The sequence below is a fragment of the Siniperca chuatsi genome, linkage group LG6 (assembly GCF_020085105.1).
Source record: "Siniperca chuatsi isolate FFG_IHB_CAS linkage group LG6, ASM2008510v1, whole genome shotgun sequence".
NCBI classification, from domain to species: Eukaryota; Metazoa; Chordata; class Actinopteri; order Centrarchiformes; family Sinipercidae; genus Siniperca; species Siniperca chuatsi.
This window is the reverse complement of record NC_058047.1, coordinates 27,161,313-27,185,432: the sequence shown is the minus strand read 5'-3', so window position 1 is coordinate 27,185,432 and position 24,120 is coordinate 27,161,313. Positions and strand designations below refer to the sequence as shown.

The window sequence follows — 24,120 nt, the reverse complement described above, 5'->3', positions numbered from 1 at the left end:
TTGCTTTCAGCAATGTATTTGACAGCAGTCTGAGAAGACACCAAATTCGATTTGGCTCCGAGTTTACTGCCAAGCGAAGACGTGCGAATCACGTTGCATTGGCCTCCTTAAATCATGTCCACAAGCTAAGCTCAGAAAAATTTTCTGCATGTAAATGCCACTTGCAAATAGACATATCAGACAGAATCCCAGATATTCAGTCAGTGCCATATTTTGTCACTTTTTTTTTAGTACAGTGAGAAACAAAATAAGAAGACATTAGAAGAGTCGCTTTTACTACAAACTACATTGATTCAGGCTATCATTTAAATGCCTTTTCTTATGTTTGTTCTGCATATTTACTGTTGCGCAACCTATTGAAATGTCCCTACTGCATTTGAGGGAGCCCCTCCTCAGTTTTTCCTATGTTATCTGACCCCATTGTACTGTATGTACAGAGGAGTGTAAAAGAGTGTGAATGCGCCACTTTGGCAACAATATCAGGATAAACGCTGATATTTCACATAAGATAATCTGGGCAAGAGTAGGTTTCATGAAAGACATTACGCCTAGAGCCTGGTTTCCATGGCAGCCAATCTGGTGTGTGAAACTGTTGGCGGGAGTGGGGCTCCATACCAGGCTATTACGTAACAACGGGCAGGTCAAGAATATGTATGGTGCACAGAACAAAGAACATAGTTTTCAAAGCTGCTCAAAACTGTGGCTCTTTTAATAACATGTCCAGAAAAGTCACTGTAGAATAATTTATCAAGACAAGCTACATAATCTCATTTTGCCCTTTACATCACACATCACAAACTATTCACTGTATATAAAGAGGCTTCTGAACTGCAATTCAATCAGAGGCTCTAGATTTAATCAGGTATCTTGAATCCAAACAGCAAATGAAGCACCATCCTTGCCTGCGTTAGCTCTAATCTCATCACATGAGTGCAGTCTCTTTGGAGGCCCTTTAGCCACAGCTATCACCGCTACCACTGGTGACACAACGACTGGCTGTGTTTTCTGTGTTTCCCCCCCCCCCGATGTCCCCAAAACCCATGGGGTTTGGGGACATGTAGTGAAAACTGTCGCTGCGTGGCTGGCCTGATGTTTGGAAACTTGGGCAGCTGTGAAAGCAGAGCCGCACAGTGAGACAGAGAGGTTAGAGAACCCCGGATGGAGGAGCATGGAGATCAGACCACCACAAATTGTGACTAACGTCATCAGCATTTCAAACAAACATGGCAGTCGTATGATTAGAACAGGGCCCAACTGTCATGATTAAATCTGACCTCAAAACTCAGATCTTATCTATGACTAGTATATTGAATAGAGTTATTAAAATACTTTCTCCAGCTGGATAATGGGACACAATTAAGTTCAACTCAGGTTACATCCAAATCCAGCACAAAAAACTCAGTAAAGTTTGGACAACGAGATTCCTTGTGTGTGTGTCCTACTAAGTTTGGCAGTCCTGCTGCACGTGCACCACAGCTGACCCGGTGATAAGAAACATGAGAATGGAATAAGCTCAGTGCATGTTAAGATATAAAACATCATTTAAACAAGCACACGTCTCCATTCATAGGATTCATGGGATAAATAAAGGATTAGTTCTGCTTTACATTTAAATTGCCACGACACACACTTCTGGGGATAGAAAAAATGAGTCTTAATAGAATAGTCGACATTTTGGGAAATACGCTTATTTGCTTTCTTACTTAGTTAGATGAGAAGATCAATACCACTGTCATGGTATTGTCATGTCAGTAGGATAAATGTGAAGCTACAGCCAGGAGGTGGTTATCTTAGCTTAGCATAAAGACTTGAAGCAAGGGGAAACATCGGCTGGTTGCCTGGCAACCAAAGATCACAAAATCTGCCTACAAGAAGCTCTTATTAACATGCTATATCTCATTTGTTTAATCTGTAGAACAAAGTGTAAAAATGACAATTTGCCAATTTACAGGGAGTTACTGTATATGCATGACAGTGTGGTGTAAACACACCACATTGTCATTTTTACACTAACAGATGAGATATAACATATTAATTAGTGAGCTTTAGAGGGTCTGGTACGTGGATTTTGTTACTTTTGACAGGGCCAGACTAGCTGTTTCCACCTGTTTCCAGTCTATATGCTAAGCTATGCTAACTGGCTGCTGGCTGCAGCTTCACATTTAGCGGACAGACCAAGCAGCAACCTCCTGGGCTGAAAAATGAAGCTAATGTGGAAGTGCCAAAAACTGCAGTTCATCGAATGGCCACTTAAGGCTGGCTCCAAAAGCGAGTCAATCCCCATAGAGCCCCATGTTAAAATGCCCATCTTTACAGCAGAAATAAACATGTTTAAAAAAAAAAAAAAAGGTCACTATACCTATTTCCCTGTTCATGACAACTGGAGGGGGGGCTTCAAGGCTTAAAGTTATGCATAATTAAGGACGTGGCCACTTTGAGTGACAGGTGGGTGCGCTCTCAGGTGGCTGGCCGCTAGTTGGTTCAGCAACCAGGCTTCATTCTGCCCGCCTCAGCTCCACCTCTTTGCCCATTTTTGGATTAGCCGGAGTCGGGGACTGCCAAGATGGCGACTGCCAGAGCCACAGGAGCCGCCCACTTTGAGCTTCACAACGGCTCTTTAGAAATCTATGGGTGATGTCACGGACACTATGGCCATTTTTTAATACAGTCTACGAGTCAGACGTGATCTCAATCTTCTCATCATTCTGTAAGAAAGCGAATAAACGTATTTCCTAAAATGGCAAACTAACACACTTAAAGGAATGTCTTTTGCAGTGCAAGATTCTGAGTCTAGTTGACCATGGGTAACCCAAAAAGTCGCTATCATGTGGATGTCTGTTTAATCCCATACAGTCATTACAATCGCTACACTGTTGTGATTTATTTTGTACAAAGTGTTTCTACGAAAATGGCAGTTTCTACATTTTTCATAATTTCTTTGTGAAAGCACTCATTCTGGTGTAAACATTTCGGTTCACAGAGGAGCCGCTCTCAAGATGGGTGGTAGGTTAACAGGAAGGCGTTTAAAGTTAAAGAGAAAGGACCAAGTGCTCCCCCCCCCACCCCCCTCCCACCCCCCATAGCTTGATCATATGTGTTTGCTTCATGCTTGAATAGCATATACAATAAGCTGATCTGGACTAAAAGTCATTGCAAACACGAGGAGTTGTTAGCATGGGATAAAGCTTGATTTGTTTTTTTCCTCTTTGTTTGGCTGACAAGAACAGGCTAGACACTTATTCCCCGAAAGTCTTTTTTCCCTCTTATCTTCTCCTTGGTGTCAAGTTGCTAATACACAGCTGGGACAAAAAGTTCTTTCTTTTTTTCTATGAGCGCACATGTGTCTGCAACTCAAGTGCATTTTGTTCTTTAAAAAATTGAAAACATAGTCTTGATGCTCCGCCTTAAGGAGCGTTTTGTAATGACTTCACATAACAAGCAAGTCTAACAAACAAGCCTTTGCCCTGCAGGACAAACTGATCAGCAGTAAACGCCTCTTTAATTATCTTTGTTTTTTTCACAGTTTATCTGAATATAATGAAACAACATCAGTCAATGTCTGCTAACATATAGGTTTGATAAGTTTTAAGCAAAAGTAACCCAAAGTGAGATGTTTTCAGAATTGATTTGTTTACTTGGACTTTCTTTCCAGGCTGTTTCTTTCACCTTCGTCTTCTCGTTGTGTTTTCACCTCCCCCACTGTCCTGCAGTTTCCAATGCCCCATTCCAAGACCTTCAGGAACCGTAAAAGACAATGCCACCTATCTTCCAGCCACAAAGATATCGGAATTTCACAAAGGTCACACAGGTTGAGCAAAAACCAGACAGAGCCATGCCTTCGAGCCTGACGTAAACAGGATAACATAAAAACACCCCAATCAGCAGTTCTGGGAAAAGGTACTGTCACCGCTGTACCCTGAATCTCTTCATAGGAATTTTCAGAAAAACATATTTTACAATATATGATGGATTTTGTTGATCCAAATTGCCATGTGTTTTTAATCAAAGTCTTAATCATGCTGATGTTTGTGTCATGCTCTACACATTGAGCATCACTGGGCCGCATGCTACCCTGTGCTAAGAGAAAACCAGCCTGGGACAAAGGTAGGATGTTCCTGGTTGCCTGAGGTCAGCTGAAGACAGGATGATTTAACACTTCCTTTGGTTTTGCAAGCTTTTGCAAGTTTCGCAGTAGTCCTGGTAAAAGTGTTGTGTATATATTGTCCTAGTCCTAGTTCAGTGACTTTAACAAAGGAAACCTCAGCCATGAACTCCCCAAATACAGACTGGATCACTGTTACACTACAGTAAGCAGTGCCTATCACACCGTCCCCCGTGCTGCACTGGGACACTCTGACCAAGTCGTGGTCCACCTGGTTCCTGCATACAGGCAGGATTTAAAGCTCTGTAAACCTGTTCATCAAAGGAGTGGACCAGTGAAGCTCTGGAGGACCTTCAGGCGTGCTTGGACTGTACTGACAGGGATGTTTTCAGGACTGCTACCAACAGTCTGGATGACTTCACAGAGGCCGTGACGTCCTACATCAGCTTCTGTGAGGACTGCTGTGTACCATCACGCAACAGGGTGAGCTGTAACAATGACAAACCCTGAGTCACACCTAAACTCAGACAGCTAAGGTTGGAAAAGGAAGAGGCGTTCAGGAGTGGAGACAGGGACAGGTTTAGGGAGACTACAAAACCAACAACTATGCTTCTGTCTGGAGGGGGCTCAGACAGAACACCAACTACAAACCTAAAGCCCCTCCTCCATTAACGACCTGCATTTGGCCAATGAACTGAACGAGTTCTACTGTCGCTTTGAGAGACAATGGGACAGTCCTGACACCATCCCCCCCCTGACTCCATGCACCAGCTCCAGCACACCAGCACCACCAGAATTCCTTGTATGTGTAAACCCATGTCAATAAAGCGGATTCTGATATTTGTAATCCTACTAAACACCATTTGTGTTGCACTTTCCAAAAGTGCAAAACATAAATTAATGAGAAGTACACAAAGTATTAGAATAAAAGATTACTGGTCAAAATGAAACAAAAAGTCAGCAGGGTTATGTAGCACCGAGCAACTCCCTCAAATCCCCAGCTGTGACCTGTACTGGGTTAGGCAACAGCTAACAAACGATCAAACTCTCACGATAGCTCACCCATCACCACAAAGTACTTGTCAAATTCAGTTGCCAGTGTTAGACTGAAATAACAAACAAAGGTGAATTAGACCCGAGCAAGTTCAGTCTTGCCCTTCATAGGCTCAAATTTAGAACAAAAAAAAAGGTAGGAACAGTCATGAAGAGAGCATGAAAATGAAAGAATGAAAATCCATGTAAGCTGAGAAACTACAGGTGTGATGGTAGCTGTAGGTACAACCAACCAGTCTACTGCCTTTTTAAAAGACAAAGAGGGCATGATTTATACGGGCAGCTTCAACATGGAGGTGAATGCACTAAATTAAGAATTGGTACCCTGATGATGCATGGTAAGGACTTTATAACATCAGAGTCCCATCACTCCTTTAACTCACTTCCACAGTTGTAATAATTTATAACAAAAAGAGCAAGAGAAAGCAGCGGGTGGCACTTTGAAGAAGGAGACTGCTCATCAAGTAGGTCCTGTGTTAGCAGACACTTTCCACTACACTGAACTACTGCACTCCCAGCACTCACTTTCCCTTTGAGAGCATTAGAATAACATCACTAATCTGCTACAGTTCTTTTCTGGCATGTTCTTCTGCAGGGCTTTGGTACAACAATGGCTTCCTACTATATTTAGACGGCACATAAGAGTTGTTAGTTCTGCATGCCACTGACTGCCAAGCTTGTTAGCTTTCTCCTTGATATGATATTAACATACCGAACAAGCCAGTATGGACATCAGCCCGACCAATTGTTCTGCAAGCTGGTAATTGCTGACACAAACAGATGACAATGCACTCACTCTCTCTTTTTACACTGTGTTTGATAAGGTAACGTGCAAGAGAAAGTGGGTCGAGGCCTGACTGAGGTCTGAGTGGATTAAGATGATCAGTGATTACATCTGATAATCGAGACAATATCTACATTTGAATTCAGTTTGTCCCCCTCACCTTTCACTGTATCTCTCTGTCATGTGTGTCGTAAAGATGTTAATTCAACCCTATGATCATTTTTTAGGTCATTCAGTGTTTCTGTCATTTTGTCCACCTTCTGTACTTCTACTGGCCATAATGTGTAGCTAATTAGGCTACGATACCACGAGAAACATTTGGCCAAAAAGCCAAATCTACATAGGAAGATTATATACTGTACAGTATAATTACATCAAGTCTGCATTGAGAGGTATGATGTGGGTCCTGCAGGGTACAACTTATGCAACATAGTGAAGCAAATCCAACAATTTCCATAGCCGGGAAACGGAGTTCTGTGGAAAATTCCAAGACCAGTATGTTCTCAATTAAGGCGGCCTACTCCACCATGAAATTCAAGACCCCCTCCAGAATGACTTTGCACTTTTTCTGTGTAGTGAGCCAGTGTGTTACCTATATCTCAATGAAATATTTTCCTTCATGTCCAACTTTCTAGCAAAGCACATTTAACGTCTTTAAACCTATTCGTGTTTGTTGATAATCCTTACAGATTACTGTACCTGTATCCTGTTGAGTCACATTCATACTGAGTTCAGTCAGGATGAATAGAAATACTGTAATGATGTAGAGCAATGTTTTCAATGAATGGAACGGCATTTGATTGGAGATGGACTTCAGTGTAAGCGAGCATGCATTTGTCTTCTATATTTCTTTGAAGCAGTCATGAGGGAAAAACACTTTCCTGACTGGGGGTCTTGTAGAAACACAAACACCCAATAAACTAACAAAGCGCAGTCTTTTTAATCCCAATAGGGACTTCCTGGGTGATGCTCCTTAAACTGGCTGTTAGTGCAGCTTCAGTAACTGGGTTCATTTATCACGTCACTACAAAAGACACTTACATAACATCCACCGCAGCTTTGTTGTGACAGCTTCCAGTTGACAAACACAAAGACACAGAGTTATAGACATTTCAACTCCCTCTGACCAGCTTTTAAGTCACTTTGAATGATTTACGTACAAAGAGGTTCACTTTTGGCAGCTTAAGGCACAAACTTTGAACTTGATGTGTCCTTTTGGAAAAAACTTGGAAATGGAGATGAAACCCTTTGAAAACTGGCAAACTGTGTTGTACAACACACACACACACACATGCACAAGGACACATTTATATAACTGAAATGGATCAAATCAGAAAGACTGGAGTTGCTAGTCATAACCTTGGCCAACAATTGTTTTTCTTTTTACTGAGTTCCAGAGGTCATTTGCAATTTCACCAACCCTCAACTGTGCTTTTTTTTTGTCATCTTCATTGTTCTTTATTTTTTATCTTGTTGACCACATTTATTTGCATGACATATTCCTAAATTAGGGTATGGCATCTTCCAGATGCAGCCATTAGTTAACACTTGGGACATTGCTCCATATTTCTGAAAGCTTACATTAGGAACTTTACCCGTATGCTGTGTGGGAAACTGTACAGAGGAGAAACTCCACAGAGACTAAAACTTGATATGTGATAACACGGCTTTGTAAAGGTGATTTGTTGAGTATCCAATTTCAGTCTGCTCTCCTGGGAAAATGCAGACCAGCACTGTCCATTTAATTATGACATTAGTCTCACGAGAACCTCTCAATTACTTAACACATGCAGGCTGCTCAAACCCGGCCTGTCTCTACAGTGGAAAAGAGAGGGCCTCTGTCTTGTCTGAAGAAAAGAAACAGCTCCCTCTGTGCCTGTAGGCCAGTTATCACCATGCCAGCAACAGATGGAGTTTGTCCAATTAGTGAAAGAAGAAACCAAGATCCCCCTATACTGCTGAAGGCATGGCCCGTTCTTGACTGTTAGTGTATGGCCAGTAACTCCATCCACCTCACTGAATGCTTCCAACATGATTTTAACTGGTTCCCAAATCAGCAACAGGAAAGGGATAGGAGGTCATCTACTGACAGAAAACTGAATTGCAACTTATTTACAATCTAAGAACGAGAGCTGCACATAGTGTTCTCAAAACTGTCACACCAAATTAAAGCCGTTTGCCTCTTTTTTTTTTTTTTTTATGGACCCATAAAACTTCAAAAATAGGGTCATTCAGAAAAAAAAACTCTGCTTCCATGAAAAGGGAGCTGAAACACATTATCACATTATTTTACTCTTTTTTCCCCCCCAAAGGTTAAACTGAGAACATTCTGTTATTGTTTAGCAACACACACCACAAACAGATGTATTCTAAGATAAGATTTCCTCTGAGGTTTTTTTGTTTGGAGTCGGTGATTTTCCAGTCTGTGGTTCACGTGTTCATGAAAATAACAAGTAAACAGCGACACGTTGAGGCCATTTTAAGAAACTACACATGGACTTAAAGTCGATGATGAGTAGTTGATTCAAATAGGTGATGTTAAACGCATCAAGTGTGATACTGAATTTGATAATCACTGTAAATAGGCTGTGTTCACAAAGAGAGATCTTCCTAACATTATAAAGCAGGCAGTTCAGTGGAAAGCATTTATTTATGTATGACAGGTTACACAGGACAATTCTGACATTTGTTTCAATTGACTCATTTCACTAACGTGCGCGTGAGCACATAGTTAATAAAATACCCAGCCAACGTGCTACGCCAACATGGCGGAAGAACAAACGTTTGCGTAGACCTATTCTCAAAAAACATTGAACACTGGCTTTTTCCTTTTTTAGAGTGTTTATTTTTAAACGACGGTTTCATAAACGTCTAAGCATGCCTTTAAAAAAAAAAAAATGAAGAGCCGCCAGGAATAGCCTACAAGAAACTCACGTAGTAACCTAAAAGTTAGCCAAAAAGTTTGAATAACGTTTGTATCTTGACTTAAAAGGTTCACATTTCTGTCTTCTGAAGTTCTCAGTCTCTTGACACTGACTGTGCAACTTACTCAACAGGCTATATACTAACGGGTGGTAAACAAAGTCAGTGAAAGGTAAGTTGAGCCTGGCTTTTAAGATATAATTGCTGTTGCTGACTAGCAGGATAGATGCTGACCCAGAGACGGCTGCTGCCAAACTCCGCCCGACCGTTAACACCACAGGCTATCTCCCATAGAGTTATACTAGACCCGGGGCTAGCATATCTCTGTGGCATCTCCTGGACCTGACCTGCTTGGAAGGAGACCGCAGGGTAAGTAGCTCAGTAAAACATTTTCAAGTTTTCAGTCTCTGGAGAAATATATGTTGGGACTGTAAGGTGCAAGGTTACGTAAAGGATATACCCAAGATGTTTGTGAATGCAGCAGCAAAGTGGTTGCAAGCAGTATTGTGATAGTTATGCTATAAAGAAATCACATCAATGTGAAAAATGTGATGTAATTAAATGTTCTATTCAGAAAGAAATTGTAGTTGTGATATAGACATATTAGGCTTAGGTGAGGATGGTCATAGCATGCTATGTGTATTTTATTTCCCAGGTCTTTTTAAGGAGGCGTTGCATCAGGAATTCCTTGAACAGCTTAAAACTCCTGCAGATGATTTCATCCCCCACTGCACAAGTGACCATGGCTGATGAAATCTCCCCACGGATGTCTGACAGGGCAGTTGTTGAAAATAGGAGTAAAAGGAAACATCAAGGAAGGCATTGTGTCACTCCTTCTCTCCCGGATGGACAGATCTTCATTAACACTCACAACGTGAATACTGACTCTTCATTTGGTGGTGTTTGTGTAGGTATGAACTCACTTTCAGAGAGCAGTGACACTGGAATCCTTTATCTGAACCCTCAAACACCAAACTGGTCTCTCGCGGAGAAGTTTGCTGAGCTTTCACCGGCGGAAGAAACAGGGCTTAATGACGACCAAGACCACAGCAGTCGAGAATTGCTACAATGCACTAAATATATTGAGAACAATAAAATATATGGACGGAATGAAGTGTTCTTGGATGCTGGGCAAAAGAAGGAAAGGAACTGCTCTAAATACCATAAGGTACAAAGTGATGCCTCGGTCAAACAGAGGGCATCTAAGCTCAAAGAGCTAAATGTTGAGAAATATTCTCCAGGTGGAGGTGGGAATAAAATCAAAAAGAAGACTTTAAATACTTGTCCTGCTAACAAATCACTTAAAAAGTGTGCAGACGACAAGATCCCTCGACTTTTGGTAGCGATGAAAAAACGTAGTGGAGTTGACACAGAACAGCGTCCCTTCAAGTGCACACACTGCCACTGGTCTTTTAAGAAGCTCTGCAACCTACAGAGTCACTTACAAACACACACTGGCCTCAAGCCACATGTGTGTGATACATGTGGCAAGGCTTATTCCCATCAGGGCACGCTGCAGCAGCACAAGCGTTTACACACCGGTGAAAGACCATATCACTGCCCTTTCTGTGTCAAGACCTATATCTGGTCCTCAGATTACCGCAAGCATATCCGCACACACACTGGTGAAAAGCCCTACGTCTGTGACACTTGCGGCAAGGATTTCATTCGCTCCTCTGACCTGCGAAAGCATGAGCGGAACATGCACACCAATGACAAGCCCTTCCCGTGCACGCACTGTGGCAAGACCTTCAATAAACCCCTCTCCCTGAAGCGTCACGAGCGTAAGCACCTGGGAGAAAGGCCTTTCTCCTGCCCCGACTGTGGCAAGGCCTTTGCTCTGGCCAGTCGTATGGCAGAGCACCACAAGATCCACACAGGAGTGCGTCCGTACGTCTGCTCGGTGTGCTCCAAGTGTTTCACAAAGTCCTCCAACTTGGCCGAGCACGAGGCCATTCACAGCGGAGCGCGGCCCCATAAGTGTGCGGAGTGCGGCGTGGCGTTTGCCATGGCTTCCCGCCTCGTTCGTCACCAGTACGTCCACAATAAAGAGAAACCCCACAGCTGCACAGGCTGCAGCAAGAACTTTAGCCACCTAGCCACGCTGAAGCTTCACCAGGAGCAAACCTGTGCCGGGAGGATCTTTGTCTGTGTGGAGTGTGACAAATCCTTCCAGTGTGCCGCAAAGCTTGCACAGCATGTGCTGGACCACAAGGACAAGAATATCTGAATCTGTTTAAAGATAGGTACTGTACACATCCATCGCTGTGCTAGTGCTATTCACTCAACAAAAAACAAACTGTATATCTAAATGCAGTGGTATAATTCTTTCAAATATTGAGTTCCACATCGGATCCATTCAAGGTCATAGGGCACCAGTTTGTTTATGTTTAGGTATTTATGATAATTGTGCTGTATGAGTTTTAAAACTTGTTAGTCTCGTGGTGCTGGATTCCCATGAGGAGGATGTTGTGGGATAACAACTGGCACCAGCACAGATTCGACAGCTTAATGGTGTGATGTGATATTGGTCACAAGAAGATTTGAAATAAATGCAGGTAATAATGCGCACAACATTGCCACTTTGCATTTAGGAAATGCAAGCAGTTTATCATGATGAATGGCTACCAATGATGTAGTAGCCTGCCTGGGTCATTCTGAATCAGGTGGCCAAGGTGGGACATGCTGGCTCAGTTCAAGTAGGGCTGGCACTGTGCATGGCATTTCAGAAAGCCCATCACTTCCTCACCCTGAATGTATAGATACACAAAGGTTTACTGTAAATACCCAACTTTAGCATCAGTGACATTAGCTAAACATACAGTAGATGACAGCTTTGATAACCAGCATTGATGACAAGAAGCTGGTACTTTTTATTGGGGGGGGCAGCATAATATTTTCAACCTATTAATGCCTGCCATACACAAAAAATAACACCAACATCAATACTTACTTATTCTCAGGTGCAGGCTGTTTTATTGTCCAGTGAGTTGCAGGCAGTTTTGAATGCTGCACTTCTTGACACACAAGCAGCTGCAAAAAAAAAAGTGCTCAGACATGGTCATAAGCCAGTCATAACTTGGGAGGCAACTCCTGACACACATTACTGTGACCACATTAATAAACCAGAAGAGTTTAAATGGTTCAGGGAACTAGCGAATCAGTCAGTCATTGGGGTTTTTTTTGCCAGTGGACACTGCTATGTGAAGTTAGTACACCTTTATCTTGTACTCGTGGTGTTTTCTATTCATTACTGTGTTTGGCAGTACAGCTATTTCCATGCTGGACGTTTTGTTTGACATGTGGTTGTACAGTTTAGGTTCTGTAGTGTAGTTTAATTTTCATCATGAACATGATCTTAACACAGCATTTACCCTGATATGAAGTGGGAAATTACCCCCGAATCTTTGAATCTGCGTATATGTAGAACTGCAGGTCTTGGATTCTTATTTTCTTAGAACACTCAAAGCATTTGTAAGTCAAATCTTTAAATGTGATTTTTTTTTCTGAATTTCAGCGTGCATGTAATGTCAGTTGTAAATCTATGGTTCTTTTTAATCATATTGCCATGCACAACAAGCATGTTTGGTTTGTAAGAGGGTGGAGGAGCTCAAGCTTTAGTGGATAAAAGGGAAACAACATTGCAAGCCTGTAGTGTTAAAAAATATGTTTGAAGAGTAATCTCAATAAACATTTTTTTTAAACAAATGCTAATTTCAAAACACCGGCATTAGCCCTGTTTAATTTTTTACTAATAATAATAATAATGTTTGCTCGCTGAGGAATCTTTTAAAACAATAAGGACACATCACATTTCTGCAACAACAAAGTAAAAAAACATGTTAGGTTAATGACCTGACAAGAAACGACATATTTGCCAAAAGAGGAACAGAACAGGCCTTTGACTGTAGTCAGAATTTCTCTTTTTGTAGAGATATTTTGGATGCCATTTGAAACTGTATTTCATAAAGCTATCCATTCGGAATGTGTGTATGGTCTGACACGTTATTGGCAGGCAGTAAGCAGTGCTTCACATTCTGGTTGTCTGTGTGCTGAATTCCAGGCCAGTGTGTCCCACTCACACTTGGCAACTGCAGAGTAATGGTAAAAGGAGATGGCACCTGCCGTGTTGTAATTTGCTCAACATTAAGTGAGAGGCCCAGCTGGAATCCCAGCTATTTCTAGGCAAGATGTATTTATTCAATATGAGACTTTTATTTAGCTATTATCAGAGTGGTATGTCATAAAAAAACAACCACATAAAGACTATGGATACAGATTTTAACATTTTATAATACTGAGAAACTACCCTGAGGCAAAGTGGCACTGATAAACTGGTAATTTTGTGTGCTGGTACAGAAGTACAAAAAAGCTTTGACATGATACATAAAGCACAAAGCCATATGACAGAAGTAAAAAAAAAAAAATCTCAATTGCATCAACACGTATACAAGGTGACAATTCTAAAATGTATTCCAAGAGTATATATTACTGTGTTTTATATACATTTTAAAGATCCTACACTAGCTTTGTCATCACACAAACATTTATGTAATAAGGCTACTAATAAAGCCTTTTCTCAGATGAAGGCATTGCAAATAGTATCAGAGCATAAACAGTTTGATCCTGTCTGCTGGCTGGGGGTGTAGGTCGTGTTGGCCATTTGCCTGGCAGAGGTCTTTCCCGATCCCCCCCCTCCCCCTCCGACCATGTGGTATCATCCATCGTGGCAGCATGACAACAGGAGAACGCATTCACACACATTTTTTCTTTTCTGTATATGTCTTATATATAATTAAAACTAAAACTATTCCACTTCACAGATGTAAAAAATATTTAGATATTCTTCACTTTGTGCCATAATTTACAAACTCTGCTTACTCAACTTGGAAGATTAAATATGGCTTCTGTGAGGCTAATAATTGACCACAGCATTGGATTACATTTGAGTTTGGCTCTCATTTATGTATGAATGTATTTTTGATTATTGGTTAATTGTGTTTAAGTGCATAGACATTTTATCATAAAAACATGATGCAGTGGGATTGATGGATTTATACTTCTAAATATATCTCAAATTTAGCTGATTCTCTTGCAGCATATAGCACGGATAATAACTTAACGGGTGACCTGAGCTGTGGGAGTCATGAAATACTCAGCGGGCAGTTACGTTAGTTGCGGTTCCAAACTTCCCCCCCCCACACACACTCAAGCTCCAGGTCAAATCCCTCATACATAAATGGTTATTGGGGTCAATTAAGATATCCCTTTCGCCAAATATGTCCTGCGTCCACTGATTTCCCTGCTGTCAGCTTTTAGGAAGCACATCTCAGCTGTTTTAGTCGCTGCAATATGAGTTACTATGCCAGTTCATCCAGAGTATTTCTGTATCTAATATGCAACATGATGGTGGGCAAGCTGTGGGGGTTTTGAAAGGGCATCCTTAAAAAAGAAATGTGGGCGGTGGGGAGGGTATGGATCATATCGGTGTGCATCCAAGCTCAGGTGAAGCTCTCATTAGACATGAAGGCACTGTTGATGGTAGGTGGTGTGATATCCCCACTTACATGGGCGGTGTCAGTGATCCTACAAATACAAAAGATTTAAAAGTAATTAATGTGAATCCTTTAAACATCTTTAATATGGTACAGATATATTTATCTTTAAGTAACTTGATTTACCTGTGATACGGGCTAGAGGTTTCTACCCCAGCTGCTGACCTATGAATAAGACGGATATTTATAGAAAACTATCAGATTCAAGTTCAATGTAGATAAAATGTCATTAGTGGAAGCCAAACCACTGCCAATGTTTTAAATTTCAGTACAAAAAAAAAAAATGCACACATGACTGTGTTTCAGCCAAAATATGAAATTGGACCCGCTGGTCAGCAACTGTGTTAATGGCAGCAACACAGAAGGGACACAGCTCCTCTAGAGGGGTCAATGACCTCAGAATCCCACATAACATAAGAAGAATATGGAACTTGACAACATATTTATGACTTTGATAAAGTAGTTGAAATAGCAGATAGCTGAAAAAACAAACAAAAACGGATCATTTATCAACCGTGAGTAAAAAAATCTTTCATAATTCACCTGCTTTCATTGAAAAGGGATTGATCCCAGCAGAGGAAGGCTGGGATGGAAACATGCCTGGAGAGACAATGGCAGGCGGGGGAGGAGGACAGAAGCCAGTAGTAGGTGGTAGCTCCTGAGAAAACATACAAAAATACACATCTCATCACCAAATTGAAAACTTCATTGTAACAGTACAATGTATATTTGCTTGACTCTTACTGTCTGAGCTTCGCTTCCCTGCTTTGAACTCTCCTTGTGAACATCTTTGGGCTTTGATTTGAACCAACCACTAAACCATCCTGCCTTGGTGCTCTGCATAAAATACAGAGAAAAGGACGCAAATGTCAACCGACTGTAATGTGGTTTAACAGGAGTCATCGTGACGGGGGCTCCACCCACCTGTATTGGAGGCTCACTGGAGGCCTCTAAACCTTGTGGGATGCTTTGCTGGCCTTGCCCCTGCTGACTAATGTCGACTTCCAGCATCTGGCCCCCCATCTTCAAAGGCAAATACAGACAAACATCCAGGTAACGTTTTGGAAAATAATTAAATTTTAAGCAATATATATCCAGAAAAAGATGACAAATGCGATGACATCAAACCAGGAGGTTGCCATGCTTTTCAGCACAGTACAGAATATTACAAACATTACTCACTGTGCCTGCTCCAGAGGACGACCAAGCTCCTGTAGGAGCAATGAAATTAAAATATCACACACAAGCTGACGCCCCACAGCCCATAGTAAATATCTGAATAGAGAAAGGAATGAATGATGTCTAACATTAGATTCTCACCCTCTGCTGCTGGTGGCAGATTACTCAGAGGACAATGTGGTGTTCTGACTTCAGCACTATCTGTGTTATGATAACTGAAGTCTTGGCTCACGGCCACTGTGGGCGCTGGGGGAGCATAAACCACCATTACTGGCAATGGAGAATTGGCGTGTGGCCTAGACAGGGCGACGGGGAGAGGACGGTGACATAACAGGGTCTGTTAGGACTGGATATCACATGTGCAGTTACAGTCTTCATCTATGTGGTTAACAGAAGTGAATAAGACATGCTGCACATTTTGTACCAGTCCTGAGCTCCGCTAACGTCACATGACAACGCGGCCATTTCCTCAGCGTTTCCTTCAACTTGATGCTCAAGGCTTTCTTGATCCTCGGTGCCTCTGTAATAAAGGAGTTCAGGCTCTGGACTCTGGATGTCACGGTTTAGGTCATCCAAGTCAGATTCTGTAGAAAAATAAAAACAAAAAGCAACATTCTTAGGTTTTCTTAAGAGCATTTATTAGCAGATGTAAGAGAAAGCAGATGCACAAGATGCTGCTCTCCAGTGGGAAACAGGCCTCACAGTGCATCATTTGAAGTAAAGAGAGGACTAAAAATTACCTAAGCACACTTTGCTATCCTCGTGGGCCAAAACACTTCCCTCATGAGGTGGCTGGTATGTTTCAGTACAGTCGTAACTCCCCGTCTGAGTAAAATAACAAATTAGGACATCAGTTACATAGATTTAGTGTCTAAATAAGACAAACAAAAGGGTGCACAGCAGTGCTTTGAGCAAAATGCTAACGTCAGCCTGTTAACATGCTCACAATGACAATGCTAACATGCTTGAGCGGGTATGATTACTGTTTTCACCATGTTAGTTTAGCGTGTTAGCTTGCTAACATTTGCTAATTAACGCTAAACACAAAGTCCAGCTGAGGCTGATGGGAATATCATTAGTTTTGCAAGTACTTAGTCATAAACCAAAGTATCAGACTAATTAAAACTTTGGCCTGATGGTGGCGCTAGATGAAAAGTTAAGGCATCACCAAGGCTATTACAATTCATACATTTCACTCAAAACCACAAATGTCAACCTCATGGTGATGCTAGAGGAAAAGTCAAGGGATCACCAAAGTCATCAGGATATATCGTCTGGGAACCACAAACATTTCATGGCAGTAGTTGTTGAGATATTTCAGTCTGTACCAAGGTGGTGGACCGACATTGCCATCTCTAGTGCCACGCAGCTAGTGTGGATTTTAATACAAGCTTTTGCTACGTATTGAAGGCCATTTCAATGCAAAATCCATTTTCAAACAGAAACTGAACGACAATGTAACCTCCACTATTGCTTATTTTGAATGTGGGGCAGTGCTGGAATTGGAATAATAAAGGGGCCAGTACTCTAAACAGCATAGCATACACATATAGCATTTGAGAACAGGAATCCTGTGCAATTTTTATATTTAATGCGAGGGTACAAATGACAAATTCAGAATACAAAATACTGACAGTAATTTATGTGCACAAAAGATAAAAAATATACCCCAATGCCTGTTGGGCTCTGTACAGCGCATCTATGGACAGAGAATTTGGAGGCGCACGTAGAAATGTAAGCTCTTATCCAGCAGCTTTCCAACTAAACTAGACCACATACTGTATTGTACCACACATAGCTCTACACTGCCTTCTCTCACGGCTTGTTTGAGCAGGAAACTGACCTATTTTCCCCCACAGTTACAATAACTACGCCATGAGTACCTACATTTATTACAACGTAATACTGCGTATTAAGTAACGTTACTCAGCTGGACAGAAATCTAACATGCCCTTACTACGTATGGGACAATATCGGCCCGATTCAAGCACTGCTGTGGGGGAATAAAGCAGCTTTGCTTTATCCAACCGGTTAAGATTATTGTGAAAACTGAATTTCTGATCAGCTCAAACAAAAAAATAAATATGTCTCATTTTCACATTTTTCCTTCTTCTGAAATGAAAGCCATGGAGAAGCTGGTCTGGAGCACTCACCTGTAGGCTGTGGTGCCTAGCACGGAGCCGTTTCAGCCAGTCGGGTTCCTGCCCGGCTCCGCTAACCCCCGCTTCACTGAACTGACCCTCAGAGTGTCTCAGCCTGTCTGACAGCTGCAGGAGAAAGGACAGATGCGTGCAGTACATCTATGTAGAACTCAACTGGTACACACTGATTCCCTTTGATTACTGTACTCAAATGTATAAGACATCAAATGTATGTATAATAGGTATGTGTGTACAGGAGGATATGTGAATACCTTAATAACCTCACCAGTCAGCACAAAGAAAGGCTCCCTCTGTCTGAGGATCGCCTGTCCTACCACCTCACAGTAATGAAAGGCCTGAGACGCAAGCCCACAGTCCAGCAGCCGGCTGGCATACAGGAACTTATACACCTGAACACAACACAGCAATATTCAGCATCACGTGCCTCTTTGTCAGATATATTTAAATATGACTGCAAATGAGAATTGTATTGTTTAAAAAACTGTGTGCAGAAAGCTGTGATATCCGGTGTAAAGAGGAGCTACCTGAAAGGATGGTATTGAAGAGCACTTGCCACCAAGTGTCTGGCAGTACTCATACAACTCAGTGCACTGGATGGCAGGGTTTGTGGCAAAGTATTCAAAGGACTGCCTATGGGAGAGGAGAGGAGAGGATACAGCAAAGATAATCTCAGCAAACACTACCCAGTAACTATAACAAACAAGAACATTATAGATTAAAAATAAGGGGCATTGAAAGACATTTACTTCCTGCCTTGCCTAGTGGTAATTTCTTAGATTTCTATTTCTTTTATAGAAATGGCAGAAAATGATGTTGCTACATCTCCATCAAAATTCTGACTACATGGGCGACAATTAAACGGATGAATAGCATTAAGGAGCAGAGCTCACCTGTGGCTGCTGCCTAGAAGCACCAGTCTCTCTGCTTTCTGTGTGAACGCCCCAAAGGGAACACTGGCTGTCAGGTAGCACACATGGGCGGCATGTATGAGGCCTTTGGAGGCTGCATGGGGAAGAGCAACGCAACACAATCAGCTTGTATACCTGTGCAGAAACATTACAACCTGTCAGTCAGCGCGTCCATACCGAGTGTGTCTCCCATGGTGACGATGGCCTTCTGTTGGACGGCAGGATCTCCTGTCTCATTGGAGAGCATAACAGCCAGATGGGGCCTCCAGTCTCCCCATTTTTCATTTCCACAGCACTGGGCACAGAACATCTCTATCAAAACTCTTATTGGCTGATAGGATACAGACTGACGTTTGTTTTGAATACAATAACTTTTATAAATTGTGACTATTCACATGTGTGAAGACTTTATGTTCTGGATGTTACCATGTACCATGGCTACAGCAGGGATTCTCCCAGACAGCAGCTGGAAGAGAGTCTGGAGGGGATCACTGGCCATTAGCTGGCCTGTAAACCTGCCAAAAGAGCGGTTTTTGTCACTGCAAATCTGTGCAGAGCCCTCACTCAGCACAGTTCTGTTGCAAATGGACCACTCCTCTGTGACTGATGCAGAGATTATAAGGTCATTAATTTTAAGCGTTTTGTATGTCAAGCCAGGCTATTTACACTCTCCGGGGAAGTGTAAATGGTCTGTAATGTCCTGTCATAAAATTACCCTCTGCAAATTGTAAATAACTCAGAAGCCAAGATCAACTCTGAGGAGGATGTAATGACATTTTGCTATCGTGACTTTTCACTCAAAACCCCAAATGTCAACCTCGTGGCTCTAGATGGCAAGTCAGGGGGTCACTAAAGTCAGTAGGATTCATCCTCCACAAGTAGTGGCAGTTCATCCAATAGTTTAGTTCAGTCTGGACCGAAAGGGTGGACCGACAGACCAACTGACAGACACGCCACTAGCATGGTTGCGTTCCTGGGGGCTTGACTGAAACTCACACACGGGAAGCTGAGAATATACTCCAGTTACAAGTGACAGAAATACTGGCCACAGTTCCTTGTAGCTGTAACACAAGTTTAAAGCAGACCATTAATATCTAAGTGAAGTCAGCGCATTTCTTTACAAATTAGCACTCGTGTGTACAGTTGTACACTGCAGCTGTCTCAGATGACTTTGTTTTTCTCACCTGTTCAGCACAGTGGTGTAAGACCTGTTGTCCATTTTGCTGGCCAGAAAAAGCGCATGCCCCCACAGGCCGCTGCTCATAGCTAATTCCAAGGCCTCCTGGAAACCACATGGGAAAGCGTGGTGAGACAAACACTCAGATCCCAGCACAGTAGGACATCCATGGCAACTAGTATGAAGATGGGGAGGTGGGTGGCGGACCCACTGGACTAACCTTCCTTTCACCCAGCTTTTACTTGTAATGGTATAGTTTTGCATTGTGGTAGTGGTACTTTTAAACATCAGATGAAGAGAGAGTTAAAAAGGTAGAAACCTTCTTTCTTCCAGCCAGCAGCAGCTGAGTGTAGCTCTGCAGGGCCTTCTCAGAGGTCTCAGAGCTGAAGCCGCTCCAGTTTCCCGTGAGCAGGTCATCTCCTTTGCGAGGTGGTGCTTCAGCAGTTGTGCCCTCACTGAAGTCAATGAGCGTGGGAGCATCTGACTCCCAGCTTCCGTCTGAATGTGAGCCCTGCACCAGCAGCTCTGCGATATCTGAGCCAACTATTTGCTGAAACAATGGAAACAGTGGAAAAAAACATGATATTTACTTTGATGGATGTTGGATGCTAAGCCAAATGTGTACTATTTCCACATATAATAACAAGACATGACCCACGTACTCCATTCTGTCTGCAGAGGAGTATCAGTAGATTCCACAAGAGGGCAGCAGAGCTCTTATCATGCAGTTTGTCGCCTCTGATGCAGGCGCCTGCCCTCTGGTGGGCAAACTCTATAGCATCTACTTTGTGCAAATCCTCCCTTCGAAAACATAAGAACATTCAAACATTGAATTTTAAATATAATCTTTATAAGTCTCCCAATACTAAATTCAGATTGGACATTATGGCATCAATCCTTTTGTCAAGATTATTTAGTGGTGAGCATTTTCAGTTTCAGAATTGCACAACAACAACAAATGACAAAGCAATACCTGGTTAGGGGCCCTGGGAAGGTTCTCATCTCCTGCTGTTCCTTTGTGTCACTCAGAATGACCTGTGCAGGCATAAGGACAAAAATTATCTCTTGTAGTCAAATACAGTACTAGTGGCTAGAAAATCTAATAATGTTATCAACACAGGCTGGTGTTGAACCTACTTCCAGACTGTGGAATTCCAGCTGACTGACTTTCTCCTGTGTGGACAAGCCTGGAGTGACCCGTATCAGCTGGCCTGCAGGCCCAAAGCTGACAACGGCGTGAGGGATCGAGTACTTCAGAGGAGCTGACGTCTGATGCACAGGTCCATGCTCTGAGGAGATATGAAGCACAAACTAACATCATGGCGTCGCGATAAACACCGAGTGAAGAGGACCCGAGAGAAAACAGCTTTAACTGTACACTCACCTGCATCGGATGTGTGAACAGACTGCGGGACAGGCTCACTGTGTTCAGCTCCATTAATGTACTGACTCAGTTCATAGCTGCTGGAGGATAACCCAGAGTTTTTGGAACTTTCTAATGTCCCCAGGTAATATGAGGAAACCTCTTCGTTGTCCCTGGAGGGATTATCCTCATAGTCATTGAGGTAATGCTGGGAGACGTCTCTCCCTTGGTCATACCTGAAAGAATTAAAACAACAACATATTGCAATTTTCATAGAAATACATATCCAGTTTGCTACTTTCTACTGCTGCGACATCACATGATGATTCGGCCTGTACTCGAGGAATGAAACATGATAGAGTCTACAATGCAGGGAGCAGCAACAAGCAGCATTAGCATGATAAGAGGAAGGTTTCGTCATTGTTATTAACAGCCATGGGGTTTGTGTCACAAAAGGCTGTTGCTCACAGAAAGCTGAAGTTCATCGAGGTACTTCTGGTCATTTGTCATTGCTTTCTGCAGATTTACAAAAACATCATAGCAATGGCTGCACATCACCAACAACGTTTCCAAAATGAAAATAAAAAATCAAATCTATCAGCAGTTACAAATCAATAAAGGGGCCGGCTTTCATAAAAGTGGAATCTCGCAGCTCACCTGTACTCCTCGGTGTAGGAGCTCCCTGAGTGTTCCTGCCTGTATGTGCTGTCGTGGTAACGGTCCGTTCTCCAGGAGTCTTGGGGACCCCACTGGCCAGCATCTTAATGATCAGAGTATCATACAAGTGCCATCCTATTTGTTTTTTTACCAAGACACAGAGTGTTGTACACTGCTAATAAGAGCTTTGTTGTCTCACAGAGTTGTTTTGTGTCACTGTACCTTGTCGCCCATGCTGTCCTCTATAGTGGTCATGGTCATAGTAACCATAGTTGTCTCTGTAGTCCCAGTGGCTGTGGTGTGGATAGTCATACCCATGCCTGGAAATAAAGGGCCTCTGGTTTCATCAGTGCATTCATTCGTTTTCTCCACCTGTTTGTCTGGCACTGAATGATTACACACTACAATTATTATGAACTTCTTCCTAATATTTAGTTGCGGTCACTGTGGCACAATCCATATAATAAGGTAAGTCAGTGTGAGATCATTACTGTGTAACACCACAAAACTCCCATGGCTGTACACACCTGGACTGGGGTCGTTGGTGTTCAGGAAGGCCATGGCCATACGGATACTGCTGAGTGTTGTAAGGATACTGCTCCGGTCTGGCAGGAGGACTGCTGAAATGAGCCCTGAAGCGGGCGTCTGGATGAGCCCAGTGCCTGTCCCTCTCTCTGGGGTTCGGTGGTGGGTAGCTCTGGTCCCTGTCCTGCTGAGAATACCTGTAGTAGTCCTCTCTGTCTTTTGTTCTGTGGGAGCGAGGGCCAGAGTCGGGCTGGGGGTGACCTCTGTGATCCATGACGACCCCTTCGCACAAGATCAGCCTGCCTTGACACCACACACACACACACACACACACACACAGAAATAATCTGTCGAGAAGTTTTGCTTAGGCTCTTACAGCTCACACATGCCAGACCAGTCAAAGTACATCCACGGCTGCCACATCATTTTGCAGGAAAGTCATAACATGAGCTGATAACAAGTCAGCACGATAACAAGAGGATAAAGTTCACAAGATACTGTGACCCGTATAACAGTGTGTTGTTGCTGCACAGGAACCAGTGCTGAAGTGGAAATGATCCCAATGAATGAAGAAAATCCCTTTCCAGAGGATAAACATTTAAAACCGCACCAGTCTTGGTATAAATGTGCATGCTCCTTCATCTCCGTTCTGTTTGCATCATGTGTCCCGGCCTGTGTGATCTCAGCGAGCTGACAGTAAACAGCGGAGCACTCCCGGAGGGGTTTGACAGCCGCAGTCCCACAAAGAGGAAATCGCGTCCATCTTCAGGATAATTCCAACAGAACAAATACTGTCAACTTTTTTTCTGTCATCTCGACATGACTAACCGCGTCCTCGGATTGTAGGCTGCATGTGGAGGATGAGGGTGGGGGTGGGGGGTGGAAGGGTGGGGGGGAGTACAACTTTTAAGTGCTGAGTGTTGCCACGTTGCCGGTAGGGAAGATGGAGAGGACCGCCACAGCCGGTTATTGAGGAGTTGGTTGAGCTGGTCTCCGGTCAGTTTTAGTGATGTTTCTGGGAACAGGAGCACAAGGGAACTGATTCCTAGTCAGCGGTGACAACTTCTGAAGCTGAACGTTTCTTGTAGTAAAAAAAAAACCCATTTATGTTACATTCCCACTAGAGGCGCTCTAAGTCATCATATACTGTGAGATGAAAACTCCTTTCCTGCCCACAGTCTGTCCTGTAGTATACTTTTGTCCCTGTCACTTATTATTTCATCCATCTTGTATCAGCTGAGCCCCTTCTTTTATCCTGAACAATGTGGATATATTTTGTTCTGGATAGTCATGGGCCATGTTATTACATTCGGTGGAGTTAGAGACGTTAACTAATTAAAATCCTTTTGAAATGGTCTTTCTCATCGTCTAAAGGGGGAGAAGGAAGAGAACAGGGAGCCTCACAGCCATGCAGGCTCTTTAGATTATATATATATTTTTGGAACCTTTACACTGGCATACTGGTGTAAAACTTCTGGCCTGCTCATGCTTTTTATACATTGTATAAGCTTAATGTCTACAATAAGTGTGATCCAACTGGAGACATATCTATGTCATTATTTACATATTCATACACATTGTCATGAGATGTCTGGAAAGGGAAGGGATGTTAAGCGCAAAATATATTTTTTTGAGGATTTGATGTGGAACTGCAATGTAGTGAAATTTTAAATGTAGCAGACCTCTAATGTTGTTGGCAATTACCTCCACCTACTTCCCCTGCAACCCTTGAA

The 24,120-nt window shown here is 42.6% G+C and overlaps 2 protein-coding genes across 6 annotated transcripts; one reads left to right on the top strand and one right to left on the bottom strand.

Moving 5' to 3' along the window:
• Positions 1-8,633: 8,633 nt before the first annotated feature.
• Positions 8,634-12,570, top strand: znf648 (zinc finger protein 648). 3 transcript variants are annotated; one of them, XM_044199095.1, is made up of 3 exons: positions 8,634-8,887; positions 8,996-9,230; positions 9,517-12,570. In XM_044199095.1, the coding sequence occupies exon 3, from the start codon at positions 9,574-9,576 to the stop codon at positions 11,089-11,091; it is 1,518 nt and encodes a 505-aa protein (XP_044055030.1). In that variant the 5' UTR covers positions 8,634-8,887; positions 8,996-9,230; positions 9,517-9,573; the 3' UTR covers positions 11,092-12,570. The 3 variants fall into 3 exon arrangements, with proteins under 3 accessions (XP_044055030.1, XP_044055031.1, XP_044055032.1); XM_044199096.1 differs by having other exon boundaries at positions 8,634-8,910; XM_044199097.1 differs by having other exon boundaries at positions 8,634-9,033; positions 9,156-9,230.
• Positions 12,571-13,039: 469 nt separating this feature from the next.
• On the bottom strand, positions 13,040-23,230 carry sec16b (SEC16 homolog B, endoplasmic reticulum export factor). Of its 3 annotated transcripts, none has more exons than XM_044199093.1 (25): positions 22,998-23,230; positions 22,390-22,690; positions 22,085-22,182; positions 21,863-21,965; positions 21,227-21,441; positions 20,980-21,131; positions 20,816-20,877; positions 20,505-20,643; positions 20,162-20,392; positions 19,850-19,947; positions 19,099-19,180; positions 18,843-18,960; positions 18,648-18,759; positions 18,282-18,387; positions 18,009-18,146; positions 17,749-17,862; positions 16,336-16,420; positions 16,020-16,179; positions 15,737-15,891; positions 15,599-15,627; positions 15,341-15,439; positions 15,161-15,253; positions 14,960-15,074; positions 14,543-14,581; positions 13,040-14,447 (listed from the first exon to the last, which is right to left on the bottom strand). In XM_044199093.1, exons 1-24 carry the CDS (start codon positions 23,017-23,019, stop codon positions 14,565-14,567), a joined length of 2,844 nt encoding a protein of 947 aa, XP_044055028.1. In that variant the 5' UTR covers positions 23,020-23,230; the 3' UTR covers positions 13,040-14,447; positions 14,543-14,564. The 3 variants fall into 3 exon arrangements, with proteins under 3 accessions (XP_044055028.1, XP_044055027.1, XP_044055029.1); XM_044199092.1 differs by having other exon boundaries at positions 22,390-22,686; XM_044199094.1 differs by having other exon boundaries at positions 22,390-23,230.
• Positions 23,231-24,120: the final 890 nt, after the last annotated feature.

Coding starts and splice junctions, on each gene's coding strand:
- sec16b (XM_044199092.1), bottom strand. CDS start 23,029: ATGAAGGAGCATGCACATTTATACCAAGACTG. Junction 22,183..22,389: donor CACCAACGACCCCAGTCCAG/GTGTGTACAGCC, acceptor CTTTATTTCCAG/GCATGGGTATGACTATCCAC. Junction 21,132..21,226: donor TGTTCACACATCCGATGCAG/GTGAGTGTACAG, acceptor ATATCTCCTCAG/AGCATGGACCTGTGCATCAG.
- znf648 (XM_044199095.1), top strand. CDS start 9,574: ATGATTTCATCCCCCACTGCACAAGTGACCATGGCTGATGAAATCTCC.